Raw genomic sequence first — 25,291 nt, forward strand, 5'->3', positions numbered from 1 at the left:
TGTGTTTTTGTTCTTGATCTTATTTGATCGATGTGGCGTTTCCATGTTTGTCCGCGGTTGTCTGTAGCCAGTAGGAGTGGGGTCCTGTCAGTTGGGTTATAGTTGCGGTACCCATAGTGGGTCTCCGGTAAGGTTTTTTGCATAGACTGCGTCATGCCTGGTGCAAAACCCGGTGCTTGCTAGATGAGTCCGGGGTTTTTCCGGGTTGTATGTGGGTGTAGTCTGTCGAGTGGTGACCTTAGTTTTCTCCCCATTAGTAATTCTGCGGGCTTTTGTTAGTCGTTGTGTTAGGGTGATATGTTGTATTAGGAGCATTTTATTTATTTTTCTTGTATGTCCCCGTGTTCGATCTTTTGGAGGGTTCTTTTTGTAAATTGAACCATCCGTTCTGCTACCATTTGCCGCCGGATGCGCCGTCGCTGTCAGTGCGTGTCGTATGCCTCCGTTCCGCTAGGAATCTTTCGAATTCAGCGAGGTGAACTGGGGTCCGTTGTCTGACACGATGACATCCGGAGACCGTGGGTTGTGAAGAGTTTGTTTAAGACCTTGATTACCGCATCTGTTGTGGTGGTCTTCATGTTGCTTACCTCCAGCCAGTTGGAGTAAGCATCCACCGTGATGAGGAATGTGTTCCCTTTTGTGGGCCCGGCAAAGTCTATATGGAGTCTCGACCATGGTCCCCTGGGCGTTTCCCATTCTAAAATTGGTGCTGGGGGATTTGGTCTGGTTTCTTGGCAGCGCGAGCACTTGGCTACCCAGGCCTCGATCTCCTTGTCCATACCTGGCCACCAAGCATAGCTTCTGGCTAAAGCTTTAGTCCTCACAATCCCGGGTGCCCTTCGTGTAATAATTGTAATACCTTCCCTTGCAGTTTTTCGGCAGCGCCGACGCCAAATGGTGAGGCGTCGCATGTGACGGCGATGGGTAGGGTCTCATTATACTGAATGAGAACGGCATCCGAGGTGAGCAGGTCTTTGGTATTCTTGAATGCGGTGTCCTCCCGTTTCCCCAGGTCCATTTGGCCGTCCTGTCCAGGAGCCTATGCAAAGGCTCCGCTGCGGCTCGCCTTTTGGGGCAAGAACACATTGTAAAAATTTAGCAGTCCCAGAAATGCCTGCAGCTCTGTTTTGTTCTTGGGTGTGGGGGCTTCCTTTATGGCTTTGACCTTGCTTCCGGTTGGGTGGATGCCATGTCGGTCTAGGAGGTACCCCAGAAACTCGACTTGCTCTGTGTATAGCTGGCATTTCTCTTTCTTCACCTTTAGCCCGGCCCCTTTGAATTTTTCTAGTACCTCCTTAGGCGACCCTCTAGTTCCTCCTGGTTGGCTGCTGACACCAATACATCGTCAAAATAGGGGACCACCCCTTGATTCCCTCGCAGCAGTCTCTCCATGAGGCTCTGGAAAATTCCTGGGGCTACGCTGACTCCAAACTGAGTCGGTTAAGCGAAACGCTCCCGGTGGGTGACTATTGTTTTGCGCCTCGGCGGTTTCTTCATCGACCGGCAGTTGCTGATAGGCTTGCGCCAGGTCGAGCTTATAAAGACCTTGCCCCCCCCAGCGAGTGTAATAGGTGTTGCACTACTGGGACAGGGTAGGCGCTTTGTTGCAGGGCGCATTGAGGGTGGCCTTATAGTCCCCGCAGATCCTTACTGACCCATCTGGTTTGACTGGGGTGACTATAGGGGTCTCCCACCGGGCGTGGTCGATTGGCTGCAAAACCCCTGTTTGACGAGTTTGTCAATCTGCTCGTCTATTTTCTTCCGGAGTGCAAAGGCACCCGTCTGGGTTTTTAGGCGTATGGGGGCGACATTTTGGGTCTAGGCTAAAGAGATAGGGGGCCCTTTGTACTTGCCTAGAGTGCCGTCGAATACTTCTTGAAGTCCCTCGCCAGCTATGCTGCTCCCAGTCGGCCTCTGTGGTGTGGTTTACTCCCGTGACCTCGATCCCGAGTGGCGCGAACCATTGGAGTCCTAAAAGGCTGGGTCGGTTCCGGTCCACGATAGTCAGGGGAAGTTTCGCGGTGCGGTTTTTTGAAGGTCACCACGAACTGTCCGGTCCCAATGACGGGATGCGGTTCCCCTGATAGTCTTTGATGATCAGTTTCTGGTTCTCAGTCCTCTTTTCTGGATGTTTGGCACCAGGCGCTTGAGTTCTTTCCAGGCGACCATGGAGAGGTAGGATCCGGAGTCTACCTCCATCCGGCATGGTTCGCCCTCGATGCTCACCTCACGTAGACCTTCCGGGCATCCGTGGTTTCGGCATGGCCGATGGTGACCGTCTGGTGGGTTTCTTCTCTCTGTCGGCCTTCCCGCCCGTCGTCCTCGGTTGTCTCGGTTCCAGCGATAGTCGGCTTGGCGATCTCTGGTTCGAAAGGAAGAAAGAGAATTGCTTGTAGAAAGGAAGAGGAGGAGGAGGAGAAAGAGAAAGAGAAGGAGGAGGAGGAGGAGGAGGAGGAGGAGGAGGAGGGCTGTAGGGTCCTTGCTGCTCTCTGAGTTTGCTTGTTTTCATGCAGACATTTCATTACCAAACTGGGTAACATCATCAGAGCTAATAAGAAGTGGGGTTTGCTGTGAGTTTATATTCTTTTGACTTGCCTGTCTGTGTGGGTAGGGACGGTCTTAGAGATTCTTTGATTGGGCTGTCTGCAGTTGGCTCTTTGGCAGTTTCTTGACTGGGGTATTGCTTACTTGATTGTTGGTCTGATGTTAACCTTGGAGTTAATCTATGCTGATCTGGGTGCTGATTTCTGATGGGGAGGTGCTGAAGGTTTTTTGTTTGGTTTTGGTTCTCTTTTGGGCTGGTAGTTTGAGTCTATACATGTTGTTAATGTCCATGTGTCTATTGATGGCTGATTTGTCAGAGTGCCAGGCTTCTAGAAATTCCCTGGCATTTTTGGACACGTCCTGGTCTAGGATGGTGACATTTTCCCAAATGAAGGCAGTTAGACCCTTGCAAAGAATGAAATGTGATGTGTCGTAAAGATAAATTGAACCAATGCTGGAAAAATAGCTAAAATTAAGCTGATGCATTTGGTACTGGCAAATCATGTTTCAATGACTGAAGTTGGAGAAAAATTCCGAGAAAGTAACGGCTTTTTAGGGGTGGTGGTTGATACCTGGAGAGGCTCAAGGCCTAAAGAAATTGTCTCTTTGTTACTAACCCTAATTCAGACACTCAGATAGTTCTCCACTTACGACCACAATTGGGAACAGAATTTCAATTGCTAAGCAAAGGGGTTGTTAGCTCAGTCGTACCCATTTTTGCAACTGTTTGCAAGGTTGTTAAGTGAATCATGAAGACATTAAGTGAATCCAGGTCCTCCCATCGACTTTGCTTCGTCAGAAGACAGGTAGGAAGGTTGCAAATGGTGATTACGTGACCCTGGGTCATTTTACCGCTGTTCTTGCCACAGACGTTAAGCGATTCACTTGCAGTTGTCAAGTTAGTCACTTGGTCGTTAAGTGAATCTGGCTTTCCCCCATGACTTTACTTGTCAGAAGGTGTCATGCCCTTGTTGGAATTTGATTCTGAGGCTGAGATTGAGCAGCTGACAGGGAGTGGGAGTGTGGCTCCGGTGGCTGTGGAGGAAACTGGGGAAGGGCACAGTCCGTCTGGGCATTCAGAGGAAGACCCAGGGCCATCCCCTCTTCATCCTAGAGGGTACAGGGAGGAACGGAGAAGGGAGCAAAGGGGCTTACGAGAGAGAAGAAGGCCCTGATCCCTTTTATTAGTTGCAGCTGGGAGAACAGGATATAAGTGGGGCAGTTGCATACAGCTCCTTGCTAGAAGCAAAGCGTGCATTATCTTGGTAGAGCCTTATCTGGGTTTTGGCATCCTCCCAACTGTGGGTGCTGTGTTATCCTTTCAAAGTCTGCAATTTATCATCCTGGCCTGCCATGTTAATTACTTCAGTGTGGTTTTTTTTTTTTTTTAATTTCTAATTATCTTTACTTTGGATTTGGACTGCATTTACTCCCTTCATAGACTGTTTTTCAAAGAGTTTGATCTCCAGCTGAGGATAATTGGACATTGGGACCAAGTTGGAGGCATTAAAGGGAATTTATTCTACTTTGATGACTTTGTTATTTTTGTCTCATGTCCCGGGTCAATCACATTAGGTCACAAAAGGGGATCACGTGACCCTGGGGACAGTGCGACCGTCATAACCACGAATCAGTTGCCAAGTGTCAGAATTTTCATCGTATGATCCTGGGGATGTCGCAATAGTTGTAAGCCTGAGAAAGATAAGTCGCTTTTTTTCAGCACTGTTGTGACTTCGAACCCTCACTAAGCAAATGGTTCTAAAGTGAGGACTTCCTGTATTCTCATTTTATTTCCTCAGATGCGTGAAGTTTAGAGCAGGGGTCTCCAACCTTGGCAACTGTAAGCTTGGCGGACTTCAACTCCCAGAATTCCCCAGGGCAATGATCGCCAACCAGTGGGCTGGACACCACTGGTGGTCCATGAGAAAATGTTGGTGGTCTTCAGAGAAAGGTCACCCCCAAAGCAATTAATCCAGGCTGTGCGGGAACACAAGGCTGTGCTGCCCACATGGCCCCCGGGAACACAAGGCTTGCGTCGCTTGCATTGTGAACAACATGAGGTAGAGAGGGAAGGGGGGAAAGGGGGAGAGGGGAAACTTACCCCACTTGCCCCACACACGTCTCCTGGCCACCAGGCTGCTTCTTTCCGCTTCTTTCTTCTTCTGCTTTTGGCTGCACACAAAGAAAGCAGCAAAAATCTTTCTTTCTCTCCCTCAAACTCCACCAGAAATGAGTCTTTGGGACCCTGCAAGGCCTCCTGCTCCACGAGGCTGCACTGGCATGACAAGTCTCACAAAGACTTATTTCTGGCAGAGTTTGGGGGAGAGAAAGAAAGACTTCTGACGCTTCTGCTGCTTTACTTGCATGAAGCCAAAAGTCTCTCTCTCTCTCCCCCTTAAAATGGAGCTGGAGATGGTATCCTGTGATCCCAAATAAAGAATGATGGATCGGTAGGAAAACAGGGTGGGGAATTTTCCTGCAGACTTTTTTGAGGATTTTCCCAGGATTTCTGGTCTGCAGGTTTAAAATTGTGAGTTTGGTGGTCCCTGAGGTGCAAAAGGTTGGCGACCCCTTGTTTAGAGGGAGGGAAGGAATCATTAAAGGCTACAAAATCCATGTTGTTGTTTTTTTAAATTTACGGTCATGAAGCAAACTGTTATAAGTCAAGGACAACCTGTACTTTAAAACAAAAAAACCCAAACCTCTGATTCTTAGCCAGAAACTTGGTCATTTACATCATGCATGGAAAATCTAGCAATTGCATCCCAGCTGCTGCTTTGAGAGATTCCACCGATGGAGAAGCTGCACGCATCACCTTAAAACCAGCAGCCAGAGTAGACACCCAAATCTTAAAACTTGGGGGCCTTGCTCGTAAAAGCTCTGTGTTTTCTTCCTTAACCTTCTGCTGAACAATATCCGATTTATTAAAGGCGATCGGAATAAAGTACTGGGGGGGAAAATGGAGAAGAAAGATCATGACACCAATCTGAAAACTAGGTTTTTTTTCTCCCCTCCCCGTCCCCCCTTGTTTTAAAGATGAGAATCCCAATTAATCCCAGAGGCCCTTGGTGCATGATGAAAGATAAACTCATAAGTGATTTTAAAGGAGTGAGACTTTGAATGTCTGGAATTCCTGTGAATTCCTACCCACTTTGTTCTCTTTCCAGAAAACAAAGCGAGTTGCCTAATGCATTTTCCCTTCTGAAAAGCTATCTAACAGGCTTCCAAAAACTCTTGTATACTTTGTGCTGTAAGACACATGAGGGGATCTGTCGTCGTTCTGTTCTTATGGCTAATCAGATTTTTTTGCTTTTAACGAACAGGACAAAATATTGCTTCCCCTACAGTGTGGCGTATCGGAGTAGCATCAAGAGGAGCTGATACTAGATTTATCTTCTTTTTAAAAAAAACTATTTTAAAGAAGACAAGCTCAAGATCAGAGGTGGGATTCAGCAGGTTCTGACCAGTTCTGGAGAACCGGTAGCAGAAATGTTGAGTAGTTCGGAGAACCGTCAAATCCCACCTCTGACTGACCCCGCCCCCATCTCTTCTCTGCCTCCCATTGAGTCCCAGCTGATTGGCTGGGTCTTCTTTGGTTGCCCTGCACAGGAGAACGGAGCTGGAAAGCAGGTTAGTGGGGTGGGGAGGGAATGGAGATTTTGTAGTAACCTTCCCCCAGGAGTAGGGCGAGAATGGAGATTTTACAATATCCTTCCCCTGCCATGCCCACCAAGCCGAGCCCACAGAACTGGTAGTAGAACCAGTAGTTCTGTACTGGAAGTGGCGAAACGGGCCTATTATTCGTCCTGCAAAGCCTGCAGAGGCTTTTTTTCAAGCGTCTGGGAGGCCGAAAAAGGCTTTAAACCAGCCGAAAAATCAGCTGTGAGGTGCAGTGCAGGTAAGGGGGCGGTGGGGGGGGATTGCACGTGCATGCGCAGGGGGTGTGGGGGCACACGCACATTGCCTTCTGGGTGCTGGCACGCGAGCGCACACGGACAAAATGTTTCACACAGGAGCCCAAATGGTTAGCCACCACTAGTATACGGTTTCCAGCTCAAGCAGAGGGTTGGTCTAGAAGACCTCCGAGGTCCCTTCCAAACTCTATCATTCTATGTTCTTCGGCTACTCTATATCCAAGAAAGTGGCCCTTTTGATCCTTATTTTAGCTACATGTGTTCCACTCCCCCAAAAACTTTTGAAGTGTTTTGCCAAATGTGTATAACATAAACTAGTTCAGCTAGGCACTATGACGTAACATCTCCCTAAATCTCATTCTTGGAGGTGAAAGTAATGTCCTTTCAAAAATACCGTGAAATTAGGAGAAAGACAGTGATGGCCTTTCTAGAAGACTTTCATCACCAACGTTTAATGAGGCGTATAACATAGTTCTTTGCAAGTTGGGTCAGAATTCTATTACGCATTCTGCTGCATAATTTTTCTTGGAAAACAGATTTCTTCTCTGATCCATAGATGAAAGCTTGTGAACTTCCAACTACTATGAATCCAGTCCGGGTTAGATCTATGTGGGTCATCATCAAGATTCTGACCTTATTTGGTTTCTCATCAATTTAATTTGCAATATAGACTGAATCTCTTTCGTGTTTTCGATGTTGGAAAAGATAATATTTAGATAATATTTGAAGCTTCTGAAAGCATCTTGAGAAGGGCATTATTTATTTGGTCTCTGGAACTTAAGTATTAATGAATGGTATGGTCCCTCTCTTATTATTATTTTGTAAGTGCATTATCGTGTTCATAAGAATGCCCAGTCTCTCGTTTTATTTTTATTATCTTCCTGTAGCATTGTGAAAAAAATTAGGAATATTGAAGTAAATGGGAATAAAGCATAAAATGCTGTTTTATATAGTTTGATGCCATTACTTTATGGATGTGGCAGAAACCTTATCCCTAATCTTATTTCTTTGATATCATGTCTGGTTATTCTGTAAATTGGGGACAAATCAAACTTGAGTCTCTGTTAGGATCCTTTTGTCTAGAGGGTTAGAAGAATTACCAGAAATCTTTCTCACTTGCTTTGTTTATAATAATCTCCAGCTGAATTACAAATGCAGAAAGATCTGGCCAGCGTCTAGAATACACCTGAATATCTGGCACAATAAAAGTACAATTAGTAGATCTATTTAATTGTTTGCCTTGACTCTCTTAAATACATTTCAGCTTTCTACTTTCCAGTCTTGTTATTTGGTGTACGGGGAGGTGGGGAAAACTGGATTTTTTTCAGTTTTCGGGAATTTTTTCAGATTTCCTGGAAATCCCCTGTTCTTTACTGTCAGGTGCAAACGACCAGATCCAGACAGGTAGAGTTCTAGCTAATTGCAGGTAGTCCTCAACTTACAGCAGTTCTGTTGTGGCTTGTTGGCCACCGGGCCCTCCAACAGCTGGATCAGAGGAGGAGGCGGTGGTGTGGGTCAGCATCAAGGCAACCTGGGAGCTCCAAGGGGGAAGAGGGAATGGAGCTGGCAGAGAGAGAGACACAGAGACAGAGGCGGAGCCTGGGTTGTCTGTCAGCCCTCAGATGGAGAGTCAACAACCCCCAGGTCTGGAAGTGGTTGATGAGGAAGAGGAGGGACAGCTGGGTCCAGTACCTGATGCGCGAATGCACAGAAGGGAGAGGAGAGCAGTGGAAATCTATGGGCCGGCCCTTGGGATGGAAGAGGCTGTGCGAAGCGCATGCTCACCAAACCGATTGTTACACTGGTTGAATCGCACCACTGCATATAACTCAAATCTCCTTATGGCTCCTTTTAGAACAAGTAAATGAATATCAAGAAGTGGAAATCTGTTCAGTTCAGACAATGCTTTGTTTCTTTATGAAATTATTGAGAGAGGCTTGCAGGAAGTTCTCAATATAAAAGATGAAACTCGGCAATGGGCAAAATCTCACAGACCCATGTTCCTTTTTCGATTCACATTTCACATATATATGTATGTATATATGATATATGATATATATATCTCAGAGGATCACAGCTCACCAGCTCAAATCCCCCAGTAACTAAGACTAACCTGAGCACAACCAAGCCCCCACCTGAACAGAACACACCCCCAGCCAATCAGAACACAGCCAAACCCCCAACCAATGAGAACACCCCCCCACCCAATCAGAACACAGCCAAGCCCCCACCCAATCAAGTCACACCCCCACTAGCAGTTAAAAGGAAGAAGCAGCTGCAAGCTCACATTACTCCGAGAAGCACAGAGCCGAAGAAACAAGCCTGAAGATGATGAATGAGACTTCATCGAAACGTTGCCTAGATACTTCCAATCTTACGCGGGAGAAAACCCGAATAACCAAAGATAGATAGATAAATAGATAGATAGATAGATAGATAGATAGATAGATAGATAGATAGATAGATAAAATCTCTGTGCAATAGCAATCAAAATTTATCACTGGATACATTGTATTGGTATTAATTTTCTAATCTTACAATAATAATATTGTTTATAGTAAACCTATTCATTTCTCCCTCTTAACATGTCTTCTGATAAGAATATAATAATAATATTAAGCATAGCAAACCTAATGGTCATATCAATTACAGTCATCATATTGTATACATCTCTATCTTGACATACTTTCTATATTTCACTGATCTCCTTTTATTTCTAGCTTCCATTTTTCTTCTCTAACCATCAATAAAATAATCCCCGTCATATAATATTCAGTTTGTACTTTCTCCTTAATTTCAAGTGTTCACCTATTCATTTCTGCACATTCTAATATTTTTCTAATCACATTCTCATCAGTCGGCACCTCTTCACTTTTCCAATTTTGTGCAAATACAATTCTAGCTGCAATTAACCTACAAATAATTAACTATGTATTCCCTTTACTATAAGTTTCAGGTAAGATCCCCAACAAGAATATTTCTGGTTTTAAGTCAATATGCTGCTTTATCATCTCTTCCAGCCACTTGTGTATTTCTGTCCAATATTTTTTGGCTTCTACACATGTCCACCACATCATGGGTGGGGTAGAAATATTTTTACTACTGGTTCTGTGGGCATGGCTAAGTGGGAGTGACTAGGTGGGTGTGGCCATGTGATGGGGTGGGCGTGGCTTCTTTTTTTGTGCAGCACCCACCCCATCCCCTGTGTTCCATTTCTTTTGCCTCCTGGGCCTTAGGGCAGCCTCCTGGGAGGCCATTTTTGTCCCCAGGAGGCTTCCCTGAGGCCCAGGAGGCAAAAAACAGAGCACGTGGGGGGCGGACACAGCACACACACCCCCACGTGCCCCTTTTCACCTCCTGGGCCTCAGGGAAGCTTCCTGGATGAAGCAGCAAGACAGCGAGGGAGATCCCAGCACAGCTGATCGTCAGAACAGCTAATCAACGGGAGGAAAAAAATAATAAGAAATACAGGTTAGGCCGAACTGGTAGATGTTTTTTTTTTTTACTACAGTTTGGCCAAATGGTAGCATTTTTTTTTTACTACCAGATCGCCTGAACAGAGCCGAACCGGTAGAATACCACCACTGCACCACATGTGATAATAAGACCCAGGTGTCTGGTGGCACTTCCAACATTTAGGTGACTTATCTTTAAATATCTTTGCCAATCTCACCGGTGCAAAATGCCAAGTATAAAACATTTTATACAAGTTTTCTTTATAGGTTTCGATTCACATTTCGATGACATTAAATCTTCCTCTCTGCATCGAGCATTAAAGGGGCTGGGCTTAAAAATTTTTAGTAACGGGTTTTCTGCCCGGTTGCTGGGTGGGCGTGGCCTAGTTGGCCTCCTGCACCATGGTGTGTGTGGGGGGGTGTTTTTGCCCTCCCCAGGCTCCAGTGGCTTTCCTTGAGCCTCCAAGGGGGTGAAAATGGCCTCTCTGGGCTCTGGAGTCTCTCTGGAAGTCGGAAACAGGCGCAGCCTTCCTGAACTTCTGGGAGGTCCATTTTTCACCCACTCACCCCAAGCCTCCGTGCATGCCCCGCCCTTACCTGTATCCAACACGGGCCACGTGGAGATTCCTGGGAGGGGAGGGGAGAGGTGGGCGGGGCCAGCCAGGAGTGGGATTTGGGGGTTCTCCAAACTGTGCAGAATCTTAGCTAGAGGATCTCCCGAACCCCTGCGAACCCCCAGCAGCCCATCCCTGGGCGTATTGTACCATTAATGAAAACCTTATTAAAGGATAGCTGCAGATGTGCATTTATTCTTGATGACATCATCATTCCAGAGTGCTCTTTTTCTTTCTTTCTTGTTTCCTTTTTGAAGAGCAATTTGTGGATAAAATATTGCTGGGTGCTTAAGATCCTCAGCAGAGATTCCTCCAGAGGTTAATGGTCCCTCTTGGCGGTGGCTTATGCAACAGCCTAATGACAGAGGAAATTGAAAGGAGGCATTTAAAGTGAAAACCCAGAGCTCCCGTAATATAGAGAAGATTGAGTGCTGTGGTTAGAGGAAATTGAAAGCCTGCAACTCAGAGGAAAAAATGGTATTGCTTCAATGTTTCATACAAGGTGCCCTGATAAGACTTTTACAGCCACTGGGTGTGGTAGATGAATTCGCTTCCTGATGGGCTATTTCAGAATATATGGAGAATACAGTTTCATCCGATAGTATGTAGGCATGTTCCATGACAAATCTTGTAGAGGTGAGAAGATAACAGAGTATAATTTGGAACAGAATGTCCATGTTGTTGAAGAGGAGAATTGGTTTCAATTAGCTCCTTATTCTAAAAGAATAACAGAGTTGGAAGGGGCCTTGGAGGTCTTCTAGTCCAACCCCCTGCTCAAGCAGGAGACCCTATGCCACTCCAGACAAATGGCTGTCCAGTATCTTCATAAAAGCCTCCAGCAATGGACCACTCACAACGCCTGAACGCAACCCATTCCACTGGTTATTTGTCCTCATTATTAGGAAATTTCTCCTTAGTTCTAGGTTTGTTCTCTCCTTGATGAGTTTCCATCTGTTGCTTCTTGTCCTGCCTTCTGGTGCTTTGGAGTCCCCCTCTTCTTTGTGGCAGCCCCTCAAATACTTCCCATCTGATTCTACAGCAATGCCTTTTTCATAACTCTAGAAAAAGTGCAAACTCTAGAAAGAGTGCAGAGAAGAGCAACCAGGATGATTAGGGGATGATTGGAGGCTAAAACATACGAAGAATGGTTACAGGAACTGGGCTTGGCTAGTCTAGGGAAGAGAAGGACCAGGGGAGACATGATAGCCGTCTTCCAATATTTGAGGGGCGGCCACAGAGAGGAGGAAGGGGTCAATCTATTTTCTAAACCACCTGAAGGCCAGACAAGGAACAATGAATGGAAACTGAACAAGGAGAGATTCAACCTAGAAATAAGGAGAAATTTTCTGACAGTCAGAGCAACCAACCTGTTGTGAATCAATAATAGTTACTAGCATAAATGCAAATCAGGGTTTGGGAACCTGCAGACCTGATTGGCCCTTATACAACAACTAGGGATTGGTCCATAAGTAGTCCCTGATTGGCCACTATTTGGACACTTCTCATTGGTTATAAGTTTGAACTTATTGCACATATCATTGGTTAACAAGGTAGCAGATAACCCTATAAAAGGGTTGCTGTTGTCCATAGCCTTGCTCTGTTCTTTTCTATTTACAATTATTAAAGAGTTGAAGTCACTGGTCAGATGTCTGGTCTCCATTATTTCCCAAACTTAACACTGGCGACGAAGGTGGGATTCGGAGATCGAAGAGCTGACTGAGTTACAGAGCAACCAACAGAGCACGTGGTCAAACACGCACCATCAACGGCAACATGGCCAGCGGTGCCGTACCACCCGCTCCATTCAACCCAGAGACCGAAGACTGGGAGGCATACATGGACCGGTTCCAGATGTTTCTGGAGACCAACAATTTAAAAGATGCAACAACCGGCAAAAAAAGAGCTATCTTTCTAACTCACTGCGGGCCTACCGTGTTTAAAATGGCAAAATCACTTGCCAAGCCAGCAGAGGTAAAAGAAATGGACTGGGACGTCCTCGAGCCCTTACTACGGGCTCACTACGCGCCCACTGTGCCAACCTTAGTCAGAAGACACGAATATTACCAGAGGGACCAACGGAAGGGCGAAAGCCTTGCCAATTACATCGCGGACCTCCGCAACCTTGGAGGCCTCTGCGGATTCGCCGACTTAGAAGAAGCCCTCCGGGACCGCCTGGTTCTAGGCCTAGAAGACGGCACGATCCAGAGCAAAATCATGGCTAAGGGGGACATCAGCCTCACCGATGCCCTTAAAGAAGCCTCTGCAGCGGAGGCGACCAAGAAGTCGGCAGCCCGAATGCGCCGCACCAACGCACCGCTATGTAAACTCGCCAATGATACCTCGCCTCACTCAGAGAGACACCCGGTATCGACTCACCACGAAGACCTAGAATCCCCATCAGAAAGCGATGAGGAAGAGGTCAACCGACTCGAACGGAACGAGACCAGTTCACACAACCCTCATTCCGACCGTGTGCAGGATGTGGGGCGAATCACCCACGATCCAGCTGCAAATTCCTCGACGCACTCTGCCGAAATTGCGGGAGACGAGGTCACATCGCAAAGGTTTGCAGAAGCAAACAAAACTCCAAACCCCGACACGCCGAATGCCAATCTTCAGGATTCTTCAGCACACACCGAGAAAAACTGAACCACCAATGGGGAAACCACTCCTACAGAAACAAGCCGTCAACCACTTCCACCAGGCGTGAAGAACCCAGGCGGGAAGAGACCCACCAAACAATCACCATTGGCCACGCTACATCCCTTGATGCCGGGAAAATCCGAGTAAAGGTCGCCATCGAAAACAAACCTTGCGTGATGGAGGTTGACTCAGGATCTTCCCTCTCGATGGTGCCGTGGAAAACGCTCCAACAGCTCATTCCAATGATTCGCCGCCAAGACCTTAACCCTCAAAGGGTTATACTCAAAGACTATCAGGGCAACCGAATTCCCGTCGTCGGGTCCCGCAGATTCCAGATCTCTTTCAAGGACCGTACCGTCGCTCTGCCACTGACTGTCGTGGACCGCGACAGGCCTAGTCTTTTAGGCCTTCAATGGTTCAGGCCACTCGGAATTACTGTAGCCGGAGTCCACCGAGCCGAGAGCAACGATTGGGAGGAGGCACTCGTGCAAGAATTCCAAGACGTTTTCGCGAACGGACTAGGCAAGTACAAGGGGACCCCGATTTCGTTTAACTTGAACCCGGAGATAGCACCCATCCGCCTTAAGCCACATTGGGTGCCATTCGCCTTGAAGCCTAAAATCGACGAACAACTCGATAAGCTAATAGCGCAGGGCGTGCTGGAACCCACCGACCATGCCCACTGGGAAACCCCTATAGTGACGCCTATCAAACCTGATGGGTCACTGAGAATTTGCGGAGACTACCGGGCCACCTTAAACCACGCACTACAGCAAAGTGCATATCCAGTGCCGGTAGTGCAACACTTGCTCCATTCCCTGGGTGGCGGGAAAGTTTTCGCTAAACTAGATCTAGCCCAGGCATATCAGCAATTGCCTGTAGACCCTACCACGGCAGAAGCGCAAACTATCGTAACGCATAGGGGCGCATTTAAATGCAACCGGCTCCAGTTCGGGGTAAGCGTTGCCCCTGGAATCTTTCAGAGTTTAATGGAAAGGTTGTTACAAGGGATCAGAGGGGTCGTACCATATTTTGACGATGTACTCATCGCCGCCCCTAACAAAGACATCCTAGAAAAATGACTCAGAGAGGTTTTACGAAGATTCCAAAATGCAGGCCTCAGAGTTAAAAAAGATAAATGCCAGTTATGTACCGAAAAAGTAGAATTTTTGGGATACCTCCTGGACAGCCAAGGAATCCATCCCACCGAAGACAAATTAAGGGCGATTAAAAAGGCCCCCACTCCAAGGAACAAGGCAGACTTACAGGCGTTCCTTGGACTTATTAATTTCTATAATGTCTTTTTACCACACAAAGCAACGGTAGCAGAACGATTGCATAGACTATTAGACAAAAAAGCAACATGGGTTTGGGGACAACGGGAACAATGTGCTTTCCAACAAGTAAAGAAATTGCTAACTTCTGATTCTGTACTTATGCAGTACAACGAGACTCTTCCGCTCACTATCACGTGTGACGCATCACCTTTTGGGGTTGGGGCAATTCTGGCCCACGTATTACCAAATGGAGCGGAAGCCCCCATCGCGTTTTTTTCGCGAACCCTAGCTAAAGCTGAAAGAAATTATAGTCAGCTGGACAAGGAAGCTTTAGCTATTGTGGCTGCAGTTAAAAGATTTCATGAATATGTCTATGGCCGTGCGTTTACGATAATTACCGATCATAAACCGCTACTGGGGATCATTGCAGGTAATAAACCAACCCCGTATATATTGTCCCCCAGAATGACCCGTTGGTCTGAATTCTTGGCGGCCTACAACTACACCTTGCAACATTGCCCAGGGAAATCAATTCTCCACGCTGATGCATTGAGCAGAACACCGCTCCCAGACTCTGTTGTAGATCCAGCCCCAACCATCTCAACACTACAGATCGAAGCTCTACATGCACCACCCTTGACGGCTAGAGACATTGCTTTTGAAATGAAACGTGACCCAGTTCTGCAACACATCCTGCGCTGGGTTGAACGGGGGTGGCCGACGGACCAAATAGCACCGGAATGGGCACCTTTCAAAGCCCGCCAAACCGAACTGTTTTCCCAAAAAGGCTGTATCTTGTGGGGTGATCGAGTCGTAATCCCTGGCAAATTGCAACAAACTGTTTTGGCGGTATTGCATGAGGGACATCCGGGTATCGTGCGGATGAAAGCACTCGCACGCAGCTACGCTTGGTGGCCGGGAATCGACAAAAGAATCGAGGCCTGGGTCGCTACTTGTCAACGTTGCCAGGATGTCAGCAACGCCCCACCTAAAGCAAGCCCAACCGAATGGGAAACTCCGAGGGGACCTTGGTCCCGTATTCATATTGACTTTGCGGGGCCTACCAAAGGACACACTTTCCTTATTACTGTCGACGCCTATTCAAACTGGCTCGAGATTCATCGAATGAATACAACTACAACGGACTCAGTCATAAATAAATTAAACAGACTATTTGCCACACACGGATTTCCGGACGTGTTGGTCTCGGACAACGGGCCACAGTTTACTGCATTACCCTTTGAACAATATCTTGCTGATCGGGGCATCCGCCATGCGCTAACCTCGCCCACGCACTCTGCGGCGAATGGACGTGCAGAACGCATGGTACAATTTGTAAAAAAGACCCTCCACAAAATGGAATTTGGCAACATCGACGAGAAAATCAATCGAATTCTCTTGTTGCAGCACATCACGCCCACAGCGTGACCAACAAAACGCCCGCTGAACTTCTTATGGGGCGGAAACTGCGATCGCACCTTGACCGGCTCCACCCCGCATTCGCACCGGAAAAGCCTTTCGGCTCCAGCAGCAAATGCCGGGAATTTAAGGTAGGCGATTTAATCTTTGCCAAAAACTTTTCCGGCGACCCATTATGGATACCCGCAACCGTTACCCAACTTACCGGGCCTAGATCTTACCGCCTGCTAACGGACGATGGGAGGGTGTGGAAACGCCACATAGACCAACTCCGCTCGAGATTACCACCCAGCACCCATGACTACCCGGGTTCACCAACTCAAGGGGGAGGAAATATCGAGGAAATTGACTTTGATATGACAAATAGCAGGCCAACGGAAACCCTACGGCCCAGCGAAACACCGGAACTTGAAGCGGGGAGGGAGTTGAATTTTTCAGGGAACTTTAATACGGGGGAAACCAAACTGCAAAACACCGAAGAAACACAGAGTAGCAGAGACAACCAAAGTGGAAGCAGCACGGAATCACCGTGCAGTGAAACTGTAGTTAATAAAGATCATCCAAACGTTCCACCGGAACCGGACCTTAGACCAAACCAGGTGGAACCACGGAAATCAGCCAGACAGACCAAACGGCCTGTCTATCTTGAGGATTTTGTTACAGCCCCCCTCAAACGGAACCCAAGGGGGAGGGGTGTTGTGAATCAATAATAGTTACTAGCATAAATGCAAATCAGGGTTTGGGAACCTGCAGACCTGATTGGCCCTTATACAACAACTAGGGATTGGTCCATAAGTAGTCCCTGATTGGCCACTATTTGGACACTTCTCATTGGTTATAAGTTTGAACTTATTGCACATATCATTGGTTAACAAGGTAGCAGATAACCCTATAAAAGGGTTGCTGTTGCCCATAGCCTTGCTCTGTTCTTTTCTATTTACAATTATTAAAGAGTTGAAGTCACTGGTCAGATGTCTGGTCTCCATTATTTCCCAAACTTAACACAACCCATGGAGCAGAAGTTGTGGGAGCTTCATCACTGGAGGCTTTCAAGAAGAGACTGGACTGCCATTTGTCAGAAATGCTGTGGTGTCTCCTGCTTGGGCGGGGGGTTGGACTAGATGACCTACACAGTCCCTTCCAACTCTGTTAATCTGTTAATCTTTCAATAAGCACCAGCCAGCAGGCATGGAAAATCCTCAAAACATTCAACAACCCCTCCTGGAGTTCTGGAAAGTTCTCCTTGAGCTCTTGAACTCTGTAGCAAAGGGGCAGGTAGTAGCTCAGGCCCTGGTCTGCTTTTTTTTTTTGTTTCCTTTTGCATTCCTCTAGTAATTTCTCATTAGCAAAGAACACCTGGAGGAGACGGAGGTCCCTGGTAGAGCAGGAGAACCAGTCCTTTCCCAGGCCTGAGGCTGCCCATCGGCTCTGCTGGGAATTCCTGATGGCAGTAAGCAAGCCAAAAACAGAATGTCCTGATGGCAAGAAATAGAGTGGCAGAAGTTAGTTTCCCAGAATGAAATGCAAAGGCCAATTCCCATGAAATAATAACTTTTCACCGTCTTCCTGGGAACTGCTGCTCTGACCAGGGACCCTGAAGGAAGAAGGAGAGTATCATGAAACCCCTCGGCCAGTCAAAGGCTATTTATACTATAGAATATAGAACAACAGAGTTGGAAGGGACCTTGGAGGTCTTCTAGTCCAACCCCGGTTAAGGCAGGAAACCCTACACCATTTCAGACAAATGGTTGTCCCATCTCTTCTTAAAAACCTCCAGTGTTGGAGAATTCACAACTTTTGGAGGCAAGTTGTTCCGCTGGTTAATTGTGGAATTTCTCCTTAGTTCTAGGTTGCTTTTCTCCTTGATTAGTTTCCATCCATTGCTTCTTGTCCTGCCCTCAGGTGCTTTGGAGAATAACTTGACCCCCTCTTCTTCGTGGCAGCCCCCTGAGATATTGGAACACTGCTATCATGTCTCCCCTAATCCTTCTTTTCATCAAACTAGACATGCCCAATTCCAGGAACTATTTTTCATATGTTTTAGTCTCCAGCCCCCTCCTAATCATCTTGGTTGCTCTTCTCTGCGCTTTTTTGAGAGTCTCAACATCTTTTTTTACATCATATTAATCTGTTAATCTTCTCATCACTCCTTATCACTCATCCCTCCCACTTGTGACTGTATGACTGTAACTTCGTTGCTTGTATCCTAATGATTTATATTGACTGTTTCCTAGTATGATTTGATTGCTTCTTGTACCCTATGACTATCATCAAGTGTTGTACCTGATGCTTCTTGACTCTTGACGAATGTATCTTTTATTTTATGTATACTGAGAGCATTTGCACCAAGACAAATTCCTTGTGTGTCCAACCACACTTGGCCAATAAAGAATTCTATTCTATTCTATGGCGACCAAAACTGGATGTAGAATTCCAAGTGTGGTCTGTGGAGATTCTCAGTCATCCAAGTCATGGTTGTCCTAAAGGTGCTTTTTTCAGGAGGCAACTGAACTTTCTTGTTTTTTCTTTGAAGTTGTTCCATTATCATCCAAGAAGCTTCTTCAGCTCTGACTGGATGGTGGGAAATGGAAGGATTGATATTCCTTGCAGACAGCTGGTCATTTGCATTCTTTTTAGAGAGTCGTTGAGGCCACTTGGAGGTTTATCTGGGTCCTCAGGGTCACCTGAGTAGTGCAATTTTTCCTCTGGAAATCCACTCCTACTCCCACACGTATACAATTTGGGATGAACTCCCTTTGAATGGTGTGGGAGTACAAACAGGTTAACAGCCGTGGTGGCACAGTCATTAGAATGCAGTACTGCAGGCTACTTCTGCTGACTGCCAGCTGCCAACACTTCGGAAGTTAGAATCTCACTGGCTCAAGGTTGACTTAGCCTTCCATCCTTCCGAGGTGGGTAAAATGAGGACCCAGATTGTTGGGGGCAATAGGCTGACTCTGTAAACCGCTTAGAAAGGGCTGTAAAGCACTGTGAAGTGGTATATAAGTCTAAGTGCTATTGCTGTCTCTGCCATGGTGGCACAGTGGTTAGAATGTAGTATTGCAGGCAAACTCTACCCACAGCCTGGAGTTCGATCCTGACCGGCTCAAGGTTGACTCAGCCTCCATCCTTCAGATGGTAAAATCCTTCAGGTCGGTAAAATGAGGACCTAGATTGTTGGAGACAATTACACTGGCTGTAAAGCACTGTGAAGTGGTATATAAGTCTAAGTGCTATTGCAATTGCAATTAAGGCACCAAAACATTAGGACTCAGCTGAAAAAAAAAATTCCTGTCAAATGAAGCCACTTCAGGGTTCAGTGCAATGATATGTCTCCAAACCATCCCAATTAAATTGGGGCCCCAAGCTGCTTTGTAGTTGCCGGAATTAATAATTAAAGAATCCATGTCCAGGGGAAATTTGTTCAAGGGCAAGGCAGCGTAATTTGAACTTCATCCTCCCCGCGCCTCCGTGGGGAATAGAGCATTCCGAGACTGAGTGGAATCCCGAATCCAGTTCCAGCCTTCAGCGCTCAGTGCCATTCTGAATCTCCTCCTTTCCAAAACGTAGAACAAATCATTCATTTTCTTAGACAAACAAATAACGGGCTCTTTCTCAGGTTTTCCAGAATTTGATCGAGTTCATCTGTGACGAGCAAAATATTATGAAATAATAAGTCTTCAAGAACAACACATATTTTCCTCATAACAATAATGAGGAGGACACACATTTTAGGAAAATTAATGTAAAAGTTTCCAGATGCCCTATTTGTTCAGTTAATTAGACACCGATGAAGCTAGATTAGCGCGGTGGTCCCTTTGGCAGGCAGAGGCCATTGGCTTTTTTGAGCAAGCTTTGAGAAGAACATGACTTTGGCCCAGGGGTGGGATTCAGTTGTTTTAACAACCGGTTCTGTGGGCGTGGCTAGATGGGTGTGGTCATGTGACTGGGTGGGTATGGCTCTTTTTTTTTGCAGGAACCCCCCAATTTTTTTGCCCTGTGGCCCTCAGGAAAGCCTCCTGGGGGCGTTTTGCTCCCAGAAGGCTTCCCTAGGGCCCAGGAAAGCAAAAAACGGAGCATGGGGTGGGTGTGCAGCACCCCAACCCCCGCATGTCCCTTTTTGCCTCCTGGGCCTCGAGGAAGCATCCTGGGTGAAGCAGTAAGACAGTGAGGGGGATCCCGGCACAGCTGATCATCGGAACAGCTGATTGTCAGGAAGAGGAAAAAAAGAAATACCTCAAGGAGTGACTGGGCATGGGAGAATGCAGTCAGCTATGCCGGGCATGTGTGTGATGTCGTGCATGCATGATAAGGACTGACTGGGCGGGGAGGAGAGGGGCAGGCAGAGAGGGGTCGGGCCAGTGAGAAGCACGATTTGCTGGTTCTTCGAACTGCGCAGAATCATAACAACCGGATCTATAGAACCAGTCCAAACCGGTAGAATACCACCCCTGCTTTGGCCTAATGTAGAGGTGTTGTTCTTGATGATTAGGAGAATGATTATAAAATAGGGTGAGGTTAGAGGTGGGGAGCAGGGGCTGGAGCAGGTTAGAGGCAGGGAGCAGGGCTTGAAAATGGGGTGAGGCTAGTGGAGGGGAAGGTCACCAATCATGTCCAACCCAGAATGGCAATTACTGCTATTGTCACCAGAAGACGATGCTCAGAAATTTTGGTTCCTCCTAACTGGAGCCGATAACATCTTGTTTAACAATGTGGGAATCCATAAATATGAACTCCATGTTCCTGGCTCCCAGGCTCTTAATCCATGCTTTCTCAAACGTGGCAACTTTAAGAGATGTTGAGTTTGTCCCGTTGCCATAATGGTGGTCTGCGTGCAATGTTGAGATAAAAGGCATGTAGAGGGAAGCATGTATATTGAATAACATGGGCTCTTCTGAGCCCATGGAGCCGTGGTGGTGCAGTGGTTAGAATGAGGTATTGCAGGCTATTCCAGTTCACTGCCAGGAGTTCGATTCTGACTGGCTCAAAGTTGACTCAGCCTCCCATCCTTCTGAGGTCAGTAAAATGAGGACCCAGATTGTTGGGGGCGATAGGCTGACTCCGTAAACCACTTAGAGAGGGCTGGAAAGCACTGTGAAGTGGTATATAAGTGCTATTTCTATTGCTATTCTGCCAACTGTAGATCAAAGCATCAATCTTCAAATGCAGTATTGGGTATTTTGACCATGTCATCAAAGCACCCTTCCTTTTAATATGCTTTGGGGCATATTAATCCCCTCTCCTGCTAGCTACTATCCAGCAAATGTTGGATATGGTTAAGCCACACAATTAAGCAGAGGCAAGGTATTGGAAGAATTGATGTATCGTGATATATCCACATTCTGCCTCCAATTTCTTTCTGAAGGAGAATGCTTCCCTCCCCGATAGATCTTGGCAGAGACGGTATACCCTTTGCTGTTTGGTTTTTTTATTGTTATTATTTTGAAGTGTTCTATGGGAAACCTATGACCCAAAAAGCATGACTTCTGGATTGAAATCTATGGATTATTGATAGCAGATGGAGTTTTGGGAGAATCCTGTAATGATAGAAATGCCCCAAAATAACTTTTGATTGATGCTGCTTTGGACTGAATTATTGCTGTCTTGTTTAATAAAGCTGAATTATTACCAATAGAAGAAATTATTTGTAGCTCAGGGTTGAACTGTGAGCTCCTTGGGACTTCTGAGCTTGGTGGCTTTCTTGCAGACATTTCATTACCAAACTAGTTAATAACATCAGTGCTTGAAAGAAGTGGGGTTTGCTCTTATTTTTACATACTAGTGGCTTTTCCTGTCATTTTTGCTGGGAGTGCCCTTGGATGTTCCTTGATTAATTATTATTTAAGTATTATGATTCATCACAAAGTCAGCCAGATGTTTAAACTGGATTTGACACTTTTGTTGACCTATTGAGTCCCTTCCTGGGATAGACAGAGATGGATGTTTGATGGTGTTACAGATATCGTCACAGGATGTGAGTTGTTCCAAGCAAAGCTGCCTTCTGCAATTGACTGATGGGGAATGTGTCAATGCCAATGGTGTTCAAGTGGTGCTCCAGTTTTGGGATTGTTCCCAAAATGCCTATTACTATTAAGCCTGCCTTTGCTTTTTTATTATTATGTTATTGATTATTACCTAAGTGTCTTTTTGCTTATTTAACACAGTATAGTTTTGCAGCTTCCATTTTCAACCTTCTATCTTGTTCCAGGAGGAAGAGGAAAAACTCACCTGGAGAGACCGCACACCTGGCTACTTAGTGAACTGTGCTTCCATCTTGTTTATGGTAACTCTCTTTGTCTTCTTTTCCTTGAGGTTTATAGAAAACTTGCACTGACACCTTCAAGTTTCCTTCAACTGTCTTTTCCCACATAAATCTTCCGCCTGAAACACCCCTCTCAGAGAGATAGATTACTTTGGCATTCCTTCCTGCCCCTGTCAGCCAAATCCAAAGTATGACTTAATCTCTGGTGCAGAGTCTGACATTTGATCAATAAAACATGACTGATAGATTGAAGTATTTGGAATGGGCCAGTAATGCCCATGTTAAGTTCTTCATGTCAGCTGGTGATAATGGCTTCCTGGGTGTCTTAGATGAGATGGTTCCTGGCAGCCAGTCCCAAGAATGTTGGGGGAGGGGAGGGGGGGGGCGAGGAGAAGGGAGGAGGCATGTCATGAAAACTGTGAGATCATTACACAATGGACATGAATTTTGTGCAATGGCTTCCTTGTACATAGTGGGCCGTTGCTGCTTCTTTTGTGGTCACTATACTACCAAAAAGTTGTTGAGACTTTGGAAAAAGTTCAAAGAAGAGCAACTCAGATGATCAAAGGCCTGGAGACTAAAACATATGAAGAACAGTTGCAGGATTTGGGTTTGTCTAATTTAGAAAAGTGAAAATAAGGACTAGTGGGGACATGATAGCGGTATTCCAGTATTTGAGGGACTGCCACAAAGAAGAGGGGGGATGGGAAAATCATCCATTCCATTCCATTCCATTCCATTCCATTCCATTCTATTCTATTCTATTCTACCATATGTTACATCCTTCAAGAGTTCTTGTTAGCATCCTTTCCTGCAAAGTGGGCAGCGGTCAAACTGGCAAACTGGTCCAGAGTTTGACAGCGATGAATGGAGGATCTTCCCCTCAATTGTGCAAAATTGACCTTCTCAAAGCACTGGAGATGACTTTTCTCCTGCCAAGTCTAATGTAGACTTTTGATTGACTGATTGGTTGACTGACAGACGGATTGATTGAACGGTTTTATTTATGTGACCTCCCATCTCAGATACGGGACTCTTAGTGGCTAACAATGATTGAAAACAAGATAGAAACATTATAGCAAATAAATAACATGTACGGTAGCCAAGATAAAAGACCAACCAACACAACAATTAACACAACTGGGATATGTGCTCAACCATTCACCTGGAGCCCGAGGCTCAGTAAGAAAACAAGACATAATAGCAATGTTCCAATATCTTAGGGCAGGGGTCTTGAAACTTAACAGCTTTAAGACTTGTGGACTTCAACTCCCAATTCCTCCTCCAATCATGGTAGCTCAGGAATTCTGGGGTTGAAGTCCAAATTACACTGCCAGGTTTGAAGATCCTTGTCTTGGGAGGAGCCTTCAAACTTGACAGCTTTAAGACTTGTGGACTTCAACTCCCAGAATTCCTCCTCCAATCATGATAACTCAGGAATTCTGGGAGTTGAAGTCCACAAGTCTTGAACTTGCCAAGTTTGAAGATCATTGTCTTAGGGATTGCCACAAAGAAGAGGCAATCAAGCTACTCTCCAAAGCACCTGAAAGCAGGAAAAGAAGCCGTGGATAGAATCAAATCAAGGAGAGAAGCAACCTGGAACAAGGGAGAAATTTCCTGACAGTGAGAACAATTAATCAGTGGAACAACTTGCCTCCAGAAGTTGTGGATGCTCCAACAATGGAAGCTTTTAAGAAGAGATTGGACAACCATTTGTCTGAAATGGTACAGGGTTTCCTGCAGAGCAAGGGGTTGGACTAGAAGACCTCCAAGGTCCCTTCCAACATTCTGTTAAAAGAAGGTCTTCAAGGCCTTATGAAAGACCAGCGGGGTTAGGACAAGTCTAGTCTCTGAGGCAATAATGTTCCATAGGGCAAGGTCACCAACGAGAAAGCCCTCTCTTCCTAGATCCACCAGAGGACACTCCCTGGTGGGCAGGATGTGGAGCATACCTGACAGGATGGGGAGATACAGCCAGGGAGAGGCTGCAAATAACCCTGCCAACTACTGATAATGGAGCAGGCCTTTCCACTCTCATGGCCTCATACTCTGCACAATCTTTCCTAGCTGCTTTCCCTAACATCCTGTCTGCAAACATGGTGCCCTTTGGTCTTCCTCTATGTCCCTCCCAGGAATGGGGGGTCTTTACTGAATTCCAAGCATCCCCAAATTATTTCTAGAAGCTCTTATTAAAAGTAGATAGGTATGATCAAAAAACAAAGGTCAGACAAGGCCAGCCACACAAAGGCTCAGCTTTACTCCTGGTCTAAAAGAGGGATGTCAAACTCGACTTCATTGAGGGCCACACCAGGATTGTGTTTCTCTTCGGGGTGGGTGTGGCCAGCTCAATGTCACTCATGTTGGGAGACGCCTGTGGGGGCCCGAGCACTCTGCCAGCGAAAACAGGCTCCCAAGCTCCGTTTTCAGCTGCGTCTGCCTCCTGCAACCCTCTGCCAGCCAAAATGGATCTCGGGAGGGCTGCATGCAGCCCCCGTGAGCTCTGTTTTCAGCTGCAACAACCTCCTGCAACCCTCTGCCAGCCAAAACAGAGCTCGGGAGGACTGTGTGCAGCCACTGCGAGCTCCGTTTTCAGTTGCGATGGTCTCCTGCAACCCTCTGTCAGCCAAAACAGAGATTGGGTGAGCTATGTGAGGCACCTCAGGCCAGTCCTTTGCTGTTTCCAGAGTGGCCCGTGGACCAGATCTAACCACCCCATGGGCTGGATTCGGCCTGTAAGCCTTGAGTTTGACACCCCTGGTCTAACAGAAGAGCTTTTCTCTGCAAGTTGAGACCATTGTCTTTTCCAAGCTGGTTTCAACCCTTGGTCACTCTTTTTTTCCCCTCTTGGCAAGCAAGCATGCACACACCCTCTCTTTAGAAGTGCCTTTTTGTTCCACTTCACCTTACCTGAGTTGGCAATTCCCGAGAATAAAAATGATGGACGTCCCCCTGAAAGCCACATATGGGATCCTTTTAAGCAGGGCTTTAAAAAAATAATAAAGGCTCCAGATTTATTTTTCTTGTGTCACCTCATCACCTGCGTTGAATAAGCAGGAGACTTGCTGAAGTTATGGGACTTTACCTTTTGACCAATAGAGGAGCAAGAGCCATAAATTATATTCTCACATAAAATGTCCTGGTGTGAACATAAACAGTTCCCTTC

At 46.3% G+C, this 25,291-nt stretch overlaps 1 protein-coding gene across 2 annotated transcripts in view; it reads left to right on the plus strand.

The window, feature by feature from the left end:
- Nucleotides 1-25,291, plus strand: part of ANO2 (anoctamin 2) — a 178,184-nt gene that overhangs the window by 105,609 nt on the left and 47,284 nt on the right. For both annotated transcript variants that reach the window (XM_087967719.1, XM_026679288.2), the window contains one exon: nt 22,075-22,149. In XM_087967719.1, coding sequence (XP_087823845.1) covers nt 22,075-22,149 — 75 coding nt within the window. The remainder of the gene's footprint in view (nt 1-22,074; nt 22,150-25,291) is intronic.

Source organism: Notechis scutatus, chromosome 6 (genome assembly GCF_049901735.1).
Source record: "Notechis scutatus isolate UNSWTSFEM ecotype Mainland chromosome 6, rNotScu1.2, whole genome shotgun sequence".
NCBI lineage: Eukaryota > Metazoa > Chordata > Lepidosauria > Squamata > Elapidae > Notechis > Notechis scutatus.